Consider the following 10977-nt stretch of genomic DNA (forward strand, 5'->3'; position numbering starts at 1 on the left):
TACATATGTACATGCATACATTCATGCATACATACGTACCTGCACACATACATATGTACATGCATACATACGTACGTGCATATACATCCATAAAATGTATATCTTTGGAGAAATGTGGATGTGATGAAATTATCTAAACACACAAAAGATACAAGTACGTGAGCATCAAAATGGCACTTTTCTATTTTTCCAATCGGCGAAAAAAATCATGCATATAACAAAATTAAGTTATGAAAAGAACAAAATATTTTCATACATATTTTGCAAGCGGTGAGCGCATTAAAGAACGAAAAAGTGGGAAAAAGTGGGGAAAAAGTGGGGAAAAAATGGCCCAAAAAAAATGACGTAAAAAGTGGGGAAAAAGTGGGGAAAAAATGGCCCAAAAAAAATGACGTAAAAAGTGGGGAAAAAATGGGAAAAAAATTGCCTAAAAAAATGACGTAAAAAGTGGGGAAAAAATTGCCTAAAAAAATGAAGTAAAAAAGAAAAAACTGTTTCATTATGCACAAATCGTTGTTAAAATTTCACGTATTTTTTTTTTTTTATTTCCACGCAAAATACATCACAGTATATATATTTGGGCTACTAACAATATTAGTCTTAGGTAATTCACATGGAGATATGAAACCCCTAAAAGCCTTGGAAGTGGTAATTGGGGTTGGGGAGTAGTAGGGTGGAAGGAGAAGTTGAGTCGACTGTTGTGTTCTTGCCAAATATTTGCACACACAATTGTGTATCCATGTATCACTTATCCAGTGTTTACTTATCCAGTGTTTACTTATCCAGTGTATACTTATCCAGTGTTTACTTATCAGTGCTTACTTATCAGTGCTTACTTATCAATGTTTACTTATCAGTGCTTACTTATCAGTGTTTACTTATCAGTGCTTACTTATCCCATATGCATGTATTTTCTCGTTTCAGCGACACGTATTTAATTGTAAAGTCACAAAACCAGCAAAATGAGTAAATCTCTTTTAAATTGGCCGATAGGGGAAGAAATTAAAATTACCAAAAAAAAAAAAAGAAAAAAAAAAAAAAAAAAAACCCAAATTTGCAATTAAAGAACGAAACTATGAAAAGGCAATCCAATGAAGTAAATAAATTAACAACGAAAATTTAAACGATCGTGTAGGAAAAAAAAAAAATAAAACAGGAACAAAATGAGTAAATCGCACAAAAAAAAAAAAAAATAAACAAACAAAAACAAAACAGAAGTAATAATAATAGTAGCAATAATAGTAGTAAAAAAACAATAGTAATTATAATAATAATGATTATACGTAAAAAATCAATGGACATGTGCTAAGAAATAGATACAACTCGAAATGTGTATATATTAACGCCGGATCAGACTATCACATGCATATTTTTTTTTGTTAATCTAATTAGAGAGGGAAAAAAAATCACATGTTTTTGAAGGACAATCCCATTGGATTGTTACCATATGTCTTATAGAATTCTTAGCAGCCGAATGTATCTCGAGAGCATTATGTAAATCGAGTATGTGATATTTACATCCTTTTCACGTGTGCTTACAACGAACATTCCATATTACAAAAAACTGGAAAATGATTTCTTCCTTTTTTTTTTTATCTAAAAAAAGAAATTCACCTCAAAAGGAAATTTCGAACTAGAATTCTCCTATGATGGCCGAAATTCCCATTTGATGGTGAAGAGTGGAATGTATCGGGGTAGTAACACTTTTTTCTCCCAAGAAGCACTGCACCATTTTGTAACTTGGGCCGACGCTAGGAAGAGGGCTATGTTCATATTTTTTTCTTTTTCATTTTCTATTTCTTTTTCTTTTTCATTTTCTATTTCATTTTCTATTTCATTTTCTATTTCATTTTCTATTTCATTTTCTATTTCTTTTTCTATTTCTTTTTTCTTTTTCTCTTTCTTTTTTCTTTTTTTTTTTCCCCCGGTTACACAATTTAGGTTTAGTAATTCCCGAGATCTGTATATGTGCAGGTTATCAACATTTTGCTGAAGTTATTTTTTGGCCAATTTCCTTATTCTGTTTTACCTAATTCTATTTAAAATTCTGTTTTGTTTTATGCAATTTTGTGTAATTTTTTTTTTTTTTTTTATTTTTCTCTCCTTCACCCCCTGACCATTCAAGGTAGTCGAACATAAATTTACATACATATGTATGTCTACAACTTACATATACTTTTCTCATAATTTATCATTTTTTTAAAAAAAAAAAAAAAAAAAGAGTTAAAATAAAAATGTGTGCAAAGCATGAAACATTATCCTAGTGTAGCATTCTCCCACGTTCCGAAAAAAAAAAAAGGGAATTCGATTCGTGGAATCAAAAAAAAAAAAAAAAAAAAAAGGAATGTACACCATTGTACTGAATATAATATCTTTACATAAATGATAGACATACAAAAAAGAGAAGGAGAAGGAGAAAAATAATAAAAAAAAAAAAAAAAATTATTTCCCATGCATGTCCTAATACAGTGTGAGAAGGTCTACGTATGTGTGCACTAAAGTTTGGAGATTTTCTGACATGTGCAGGATAATAAGATTTGCTTATGTTGCTTTAAACAATAATCAAAATTTTTTACAATTCTTCAGCAAATCTTAAGAATGCTGTAATTCCACGTCAACACCGTCTACCATTTTTCAATCACACGGATATTGACATTTAGAATTTCTCACTTTTTACCTCTCCTTTGTGTTTCTTCAAGAAGCAGAAAAGGGGGAGAAAAAATAAGAAAAAATTAAAAAAAATAAGAAAAAATTTGTCCAAAATATCCAGCACAAAATGAGTAAAGCGATGAGCAAAGAAGTAACATTTTCTCATTGCATCAAAATCTGGGAGCAGAAAAATGGCAAGACCGAAACCAGTGGAAAAAGAAAGAGAGAAAAAAAGGGAAAAAATTAACCAATCACAAAAAATGACACACTTTTTATAGTCTACATGGTTTTAAAAGTGTGAAAACGTCAAATCGATTGAGGAGACTCACTGATATTGATCACTTTTTTTTTTTTTTTTTTTTTTTTTTTTCCTCTTCTCCTCTCTCCACTTGAACCTATTTTTCAGGAAAAAAAATTAGTGAAGAAGAAGAAGTGAGCTTCATTTGTCACATTCCACTAATAGAGAAATTGGACAACAGCATAAATACACTTGAAAAGTGCAAGCGCTTGTCTTTGTCAACAAACCGAATTGAGAAGCTCATTCCGATGTCAGGCTTGAGTATCCTTGCGTATATCCACGTGTTCACAAGAACATGAAAACTTGATCGCACGAGTCTATGGGCTTAGTACAAGAACAACCAAATGGTCATTCAATCATTTGGCCATGTGATCAAAAGGACGCTTTTCCATTGGGATGAACCACCGTTGCCACCTCACCACATCACCACCTCACCACATCACCACATCACCACTTCACCACCTCACCACTTCACCACCTCACCTCTTCACCACTTCACCACTTCACCACTTCACCACTTCACCACCTCACAGAAAGCATAGAGATCCTCTCCCTGGGGAGAAATTGCATAAAAAAATTTCAGTACCTGGAAGACATAAGTGGAACATTGAAACAGTTGTGGATTTCCTACAACAGCATTGATAAGCTCGATAATCTACAATCTCTTAAGAAGTTACAAGTCCTTTATTTATTTCATAACAAAATAAAGAGCTTAGAGGAGATTGACAAATTGGTGAGATTATACATGTTTCTTTGCTCTTATCCCTCGTGTGTCCCCTATTATTTTTATGCTCATCTGTGTTTACAACTTGTATGTATACATATTCAAGCACATAAATATATATATATATTTTTCTCTTTTTTGAAGAGTTCCCTTCCAGAACTGATAGAATTAGGACTTAAGGGAAATCCCATATATGAAGGAAAGACAAACGTAATTTTTTTTTTTTTTCAGCATTTTTCCTTTTTTCTATGTTTCTTCCTTTTTTTTTTCCCCGCGTTTGCTTTGTTTTCTTTTCAATCCCATGGAATTATATCCGCGCTCTAACTGTATGAATTTTTTTTTTTTTTTTTTTTTTTTGTTTTTAAAAAACTATACAGGAATATATGAAGTTGGTTATTTTGAAAAAGCTGCCGCAGCTCAAGATTGTGGACAACGAGACGGTAGGAGATGAGAGAATATGACGTTTTTTTTTCTTTTTTTTTTTTTTTATAAAAAAAAAGAAAAGAAATAGGAGGAAACTAATGAACATTAAGCTCAACGATTAGAGTGTGCGATGTGTGTGATGGAGATAATTTATATGGGTATTATATACCTATTCAATATCTTTACTAATAGGAATAATGTGCATTTGGAGTGAAAACTTGCATGGATGCAAAATCTATGAGTTTTTCCTTAATGATACAAATTCGTGTAGACACAAAATGATATAACCAAACACACCTCTGTTCCACACTTATGCAGATAACTGAGAAGCAGAGAAATGATGCACTAACTGTTGAAATTTGAAATTATCTGAGAAGGAGAAGTGGGCAGAAAAGGGGAAAAAAAAAAACAAAAAAAAAAACATTTTTATGATAACGAATTTTTCCATTTTAATTTCTTGTTTGAACCTTCTTTTTATTCTTCACCTTAACTTTTACATTTTCGATGATATCAATTTTTCTTTCATAAGACTTTATTTTTTTTTCAATATTGTGCTGCAGATGAGTGGGGAAGGAATTAGAAAAAAAAAAAAAAAAAAAAAAAAAAAATTATCACTCAGTTAATAGGTCCTTCAACTAAATGGCTAATTATTTCACAATCTAGCCATTACTGCACAAACTAATTAATGGTGTGCCACAGCGCTTGCCACATGAACGGGTGAAAAACCCATAGAAATACACATGCTTCCTTTCAAACATGTAATTATTACGATATCTTTGCTCAGTTGAATGCACTGCAAAACTGAGCAGCTGCTCAGAATGTCCACGTGTTCATACTGGTTAATTCTGAAAATGGGGGAAAGGATAGAAAAATTTGACAACGTATAATTTAGGTTCACGTGGGGAAGGTAGTGACAAAACAAAACAGAACAGAACAAAAAAGGATTTCTTTAATCATTTTTTAATAATACTTATTCGACATGTTCTTGCTTGTGTCAATTTTGTTTGTGAGGTCAATTATCACTTTGTCCAATTCATTCAATGTGAAATTGTTTTTTTCAATAAGGGTATGCATTTCCTTTTCCTTCTTTTTGTTCCCTGTAATTTTATCGTCCATGTTTCTTATCTCGTTTAGGATTTTTCCTTTATTGGGAAAGTGGATGTGTGGGAAGTGGATAGGAGATGCTATATACTATACATAACTGTCAACGTTAGAAACTAACGAGTGTTTCAGCTACTGCCTCTGATGTAACTATCGCTGATTTAGCTAGACTTTGCAGAGTCCTTACTTAGACAAGCATAGTTAACTTCGTGCTCCTTCATGAGGCCATCATAATTTAACTTTTTATTGTGTATGAGGACATGGAGATACATAAAATCTACGTTGTTAATGCTTTCACTAATGGTGATTATGTAATTGATGGTGGAAAGTTTCTTCCTATACAGATTTAGGAGCGTATGATTTGTTTTATTGGCTTGGTTTATTTTGTCTTTATATTTTTTGATTATGTCATTATAAAATTCGATTAAGTAGTTTTTCCTTTTCATCAAGTAGTTATCATTTTTTATTGTTTCTTTTAAAACTTTGTAGTTTTTTGTTTCTTCATCTAACTCAAACAGTAAAATTTTGCATTGACTAATGATAGAACTTATTATCGTTTTTGCATTTTCATAATGAACGGTTGTTTTTTTTATTTTCCCTTTTATCTTTTCGATTTCGTTCATCGTTAGTTGTTGCTTTTCCGTTAGGTTCAGACAGGTCTCTAAGGAGAGCAAGTGAAGTGTCATTTTGGAAAAGGTTTTATTTTTTGACATGCTCCATTTTGAAGGTGCTCCATATTGGAGATGCTCCATTTTAAAGGTGTTCCATTTTGGATGAATCGCCTTTTTGGGCTAGCTCAAATCGAACTGCGTGAAATTTCTCTTTACTCTTTCTCAGACTCATAAAAAAAAAAAAAAAAAAAAAAAAAATATATATATATATATATATATACTGTGAGCATCCTCGTGTGGCTTAGCGGATTGAATCGTATAAAATTCTCCGCTTGCTTTTTCTCTTTCCCAGAGAAGACAAATGTTTTGTTCATTCATAAGGCATGGTAATGTAGGGCTTTGTTCCTTTCTGTCTGTTGGTGCACTGACTTTGAGAAGTGGAGGAGGTGAAGAAATTGGTACCAAATATGTTGTCTGAGTGAATGGAATGCCTAACGGTTGTGGAGTAATGAGAATGGCCCAAATTCCTTTATTGAGTTGTTCTACCACACCGATATGCACTATATAGTTTTTTATTTTTATTAATTTTTTTTATTTTTTTATTTTTTTTTTATTTTTTCCATTTATTATTATTATTATATTTCCCCTTTTTTTATTTATTTCCCTTTTATACAACCTTCCTATGACACATTTCCTTCTGTCATTATTCCCTACTTTTGGTTTGTACCTGAGGTGTTAGTATTATCTTCTTCTACACAATGTGGTAGACTTTCCTCCTTAGCCTCATCGTGCAATAACGTTTCAGTTATGTTGTTTCTGCATTTAGAAGTAATCATATCATCCATATTAATGTCGTATATTCCATTTGTAAACTCATTCCTAATGGAAGTTTGTCTAGGTAAAATTTCTGTAAATGTATCGTTTGCTTCATTTAAACAGGTATCTTCGCCTGACTTTGTTAATATACTTTTGAAAATGTGTTTATAATTTCCTATAGATTCATCCAGGAGATGATTCATCGTGCTTGTGAATTCATGACGTGACAAATTGAAACATATTTTCTCCTCCACATTGTACAGACTCGTACATACGTAGTGAATGTATGGCAATATTTTTACGAATTTTATATTCTCTTCATAATTTTCGATAAGTTTTGAAAATGCTTTATTTTCCAGTTGCATATTTTCACTTTCACGCTGTGAGGGAGTAGTGCGAGAAGCATTCATGTCATCAGAGTGATGAGGAAAAGCAGCAAAGGTAGCGGAAGGGACAGGAGAAACACCCATGGTTGTTGGATGTTTATGAAAACGTTAGATTATGTTCCTGTTTTGCTTGCAAGATCCTTATTAATGTGTGTATCACCAGAGACCGTATGTCCCCTCCTCTAATAAATAAAACGTTACTCCTACAAATAGAACTCAGTTCCCCCAAATTGCCTTTCTTTTCAAAATAACAAAAATGCAAATCCATTTTGTTTTTTCTCTTTGTAAACCTTGCACCATTGTATAGACTTATGCCAGTGTAGGGGTCTCCCCCAACCACCCACACACAGACCCTCTGCTTCCACTCCACGTTCTCGTTCATTCTACACTCACCTTTATGTCTTCATTCTGAATGAGCAATTCTTTTAAGAGAATTTTCTTATCATCCAGCAGGTAGCTCATGGTTTTTCTTTTTTACAGGTTACTACGCTGATGTACTTCTTTCTTTTATTATTTTTTTGTCTCTTTCAGCTTACAGCGCTAATGTACTCCTTTCTTTTATTATTTTTATTTTTTTTTTGTCATTTCAGCTAGCTACGTTGTTGCATTTCTTTTTTCCTATTTTATTTTTGTCGCGGTTTTGAAGTTTCGCCAATGTGAAGGCGAATATTATAACTAATTTTGTCCCTATGGATAGAGGATTTCCAGGAGACAATTACTCAGTTTTCGCGCAATTTTGGAAAAATGAAATAATTTTTTTTTTTTTTTTTTTTTTTTAGACTTGTATGTAAAAGTGTGTATTTTTCACCTGAATGGTCATATAAAAGACGGTGGAAGAAAAATACAGGAAAAAAAAAAAAAATAATAAAATAAAATAATAAAATAAAATAATAAAATAATAAAATAATAAAATAAAATAATAAAATAATAAAATAAAATAATAAAATAAACGCGTGTTAGAAAAAGGTGTGAGCAAAGTAGAAAATGAAAATGTACTGACATTCATACAAAGTCTTACATAAATTGAAAACATGGCAATAAATAAAGACTTGCTAAATGATCTATAATTTTGCATTAAACTATTTATTTTTATTATTTTATTTTTTTTTTTCTCATAAGGTTCATTACTATTATATGTGTAATCCCTGGTAAATGTTGGAAATAAAATATGTTGTGTTTTGTGACACGTCTTGTACATGTGGAAGAAATTCATGAAACACTTTCGCTATGATATTGTCTCTTTTTTTTTGCTATCTACTACTTGTGCGAGTAATAGTATGTATAGAAATTGTCCCCAAATGATCACACACCACTCATGTGTAAGAAAAACTGTGTGTGCACATTTTATTTTTTCAAATTCCTTCAAGCTGTTCAATATGAGAATCTATTCAAAAAAAAAAAAAAAAGAAGAAAAAAAAAGAAGAAAAAAAAAGAAGAAAAAAAAAGAAGAAAAAAAAAAAGAAAAAAAAAATTTTTCTATTCCCACAAATATGTACTAGCTGATTATTTATGAATTAAACTCCTAAGTTTATTACATTTCCAAATTGGTTATGATTCAACAATTTCACCATACCTTTCCCCCATATCTCCGTCGGTATACAATATATAATAAAAACTATATGAAAAAATGTGTGGAAAAGTAGGCATATATAATAAACTGGCGATATGGAATTTACATGTATTCCCACCTCTTAAGGAGGAAAAAAGGGTGAACCTTATATTATTATTTTTTATCTTTTACATTACGACCCATTGATATTCTTCTTGTACATCACATAACAAGTATCAACATTTTCCTTGGGGAAGAAACCACAAAATCGAGGTTACGAAATATGTTGTGTTAGTGTGGGGGTGGAAAGAAAAAAAAGGAGAATAGTGAACAGAGACAGTGAACAATATGGGATGAAAATGCTGCTTACGCAAAAAAAAAAAAAAAAAAAAAAAAAAAAAAAAAAAAAAAAAACATGTGAAATTCAACAACAAAGATTCTTATTTAGGAGAACAAATAAATGTTATCCTTTTCATTACACGTTGTGTCCATTTTTTGAGGCTTAAAAAAAAAGGAAAAATGTATCCTCTTCATATACCATGAGAATAAAACCACAGGTGAGTTGTTAATCCTGTCAATAAAACAGTTCATTTGTCTTTTTTTATAAAATTTTTAAAACGAAAAATGCAAAGACGGGACGGGAGGTTTTCTCATACCTTTTTCTTGTCCATTTTTCTGGTCCATTTTTCCGTTCCTTTTTTCTGTTCCATTTTTCTGGCCCATTTTTCTGTTCCTTTTTTCTGGTCTTTTTTTTTTTTTATTTTTTTTTTTGTTATAATTCCTTTTATTCACACTTATAATATTGACAGATAAAATCTCTTTTTCGAGCCAACTATTTGGAGAGATAATATTTTATCAGCCATAAAAAGAACATGAAAAATACAGAGAAACACTCAAGAGCTATTACTATAGTGCAACTTGAAAAAATAGTTCGTAATAAATATTAAGGAGGGTAGGACATTCATCCAAGAGATTGTTAGCCTCTAAATCTCAAAGAAGATAAAAAAAAAAAAAAAAAAAAAAGAGAAAGAAAAAGAAAAAGAAGATATTATATTATGTTCGTTGCTCCGTTGATAAGAGGAACAATTCTTTATATAAATATATCGACATTACGGAATTCCCCCCCCTCCACGCATTTACATTTCTACCGCCAGGAAAAAAAAAAAAAAAAAAAAAAAAAAAAAAAAAATGAATAAAACAATACAGAAAATTAAAGATTAAAGATTAAAAATTAAAAGTAATTTTCATTATTTTTTGGAACTACGCATCATTATCAATTCAAAATAAGAAAAAAAAAAAAAAAAGGAAAAGAAAGGGATACATATAGAGGAAACGACTATGTATACCCATACGTAAAGAACCTATATATAAAGTGTGATGGGGAAATAATTAAGTATTACATATGATCGGTCCTACAAAACACACAAATGTATAAATATTAGATTATGTACATATACACAAATGTCATACCGGAATAGCCCAATCTTCTCATACTTAGTTCGGTTGGGTGATATTATATATTCATAACATTAACTTTAAGAGCAGAACAAAAATATAACCAAACCAGAAACTGGCCATTCTGCAAAACTTTTTTTTTGAAAAAAAAAAAAAGAAAAAACAAAAAAGAAACAAAGCAAAGCAAAACGAAGCGAAATAAGAAGAGGATATAAATTAACAGTTCATACATTTCACTTACAAGAAGAAAGAACAGAACCATGACTCTTACTGTTGGAAAGGCTGGTCCTGCATCGGACTTTCGAAAATTTATGGAGAAAAGATTGCAAGGTATGCTTTCATGAAGTCTTATAGGCAATGAAGCAACATGCACAAAAAAAAAAAAAATAAAATAAAATAAAAAAAAAAAAAAACATAATGCGTAACACATAATGCGTAACACATAATGCGTAACACATAATGCGTAGCACATAATGCGTAACACATAACGCATAACACATAACGCATAACACATAAAGTAGTACAATATGTTGTACGGTAAACAGCGTTAAGACAGCCATAAGCACATTGCACAATGTGAATATTATTTTTGTTACGTGCAAGTTGGCATTATTCTTATACACTACCCCAATCCCTCTTATCCTTCCCTTTGCAGTGTATCTAAATGGCAACAGACAAATAGTCGGAGTACTGAGGGGCTACGACACATTCATGAATTTAGTCTTAGATAATACAATAGAAATAAAGAAGGAAGAACAAATTGATATTGGTATTGTCGTGATCCGTGGAAACAGCATATGCTATTGGGAATGCCTAGACAGAGTTGACATCAAATGATGTTGTGTGAAAAGACAAAGAACAATACACGCAAGTGTCATATACATGTAATATATACCATTTCCATGTTCCACCGCATTATTTCAAGAGACGGAGGGGAGGTGGAGTCAGAAAAGTAGTAAAGCAGA

General features: G+C 31.2%; 3 protein-coding genes across 3 annotated transcripts; 2 read left to right on the forward strand and 1 right to left on the reverse strand.

Annotated features, from left to right (window-relative positions):
* Positions 1 to 2776: 2776 nt before the first annotated feature.
* On the forward strand, positions 2777 to 4457 carry PGO_050900 (dynein light chain 1; the record flags this gene model as incomplete). The annotated part of the gene is made up of 6 exons (XM_028686468.1): positions 2777 to 2858; positions 3056 to 3208; positions 3481 to 3680; positions 3816 to 3881; positions 4049 to 4111; positions 4413 to 4457. 6 exons carry the CDS (start codon positions 2777 to 2779, stop codon positions 4455 to 4457), a joined length of 609 nt encoding a protein of 202 aa, XP_028542269.1.
* An 86-nt stretch (positions 4458 to 4543) lies between these two features.
* Positions 4544 to 7470, reverse strand: PGO_050910 (hypothetical protein, conserved; the record flags this gene model as incomplete). Its single annotated transcript, XM_028686469.1, has 7 exons — positions 4544 to 4648; positions 4864 to 4939; positions 5065 to 5236; positions 5383 to 5856; positions 6088 to 6219; positions 6534 to 7002; positions 7402 to 7470. 7 exons carry the CDS (start codon positions 7468 to 7470, stop codon positions 4544 to 4546), a joined length of 1497 nt encoding a protein of 498 aa, XP_028542270.1.
* A 2802-nt stretch (positions 7471 to 10272) lies between these two features.
* Positions 10273 to 10849, forward strand: PGO_050920 (small nuclear ribonucleoprotein G; the record flags this gene model as incomplete). The annotated part of the gene is made up of 2 exons (XM_028686470.1): positions 10273 to 10342; positions 10668 to 10849. The coding sequence occupies 2 exons, from the start codon at positions 10273 to 10275 to the stop codon at positions 10847 to 10849; spliced, it is 252 nt and encodes an 83-aa protein (XP_028542271.1).
* Positions 10850 to 10977: the final 128 nt, after the last annotated feature.

Source organism: Plasmodium gonderi (assembly GCF_002157705.1).
Source record: "Plasmodium gonderi DNA, contig: Chr05, whole genome shotgun sequence".
NCBI lineage: Eukaryota > Apicomplexa > Aconoidasida > Haemosporida > Plasmodiidae > Plasmodium > Plasmodium gonderi.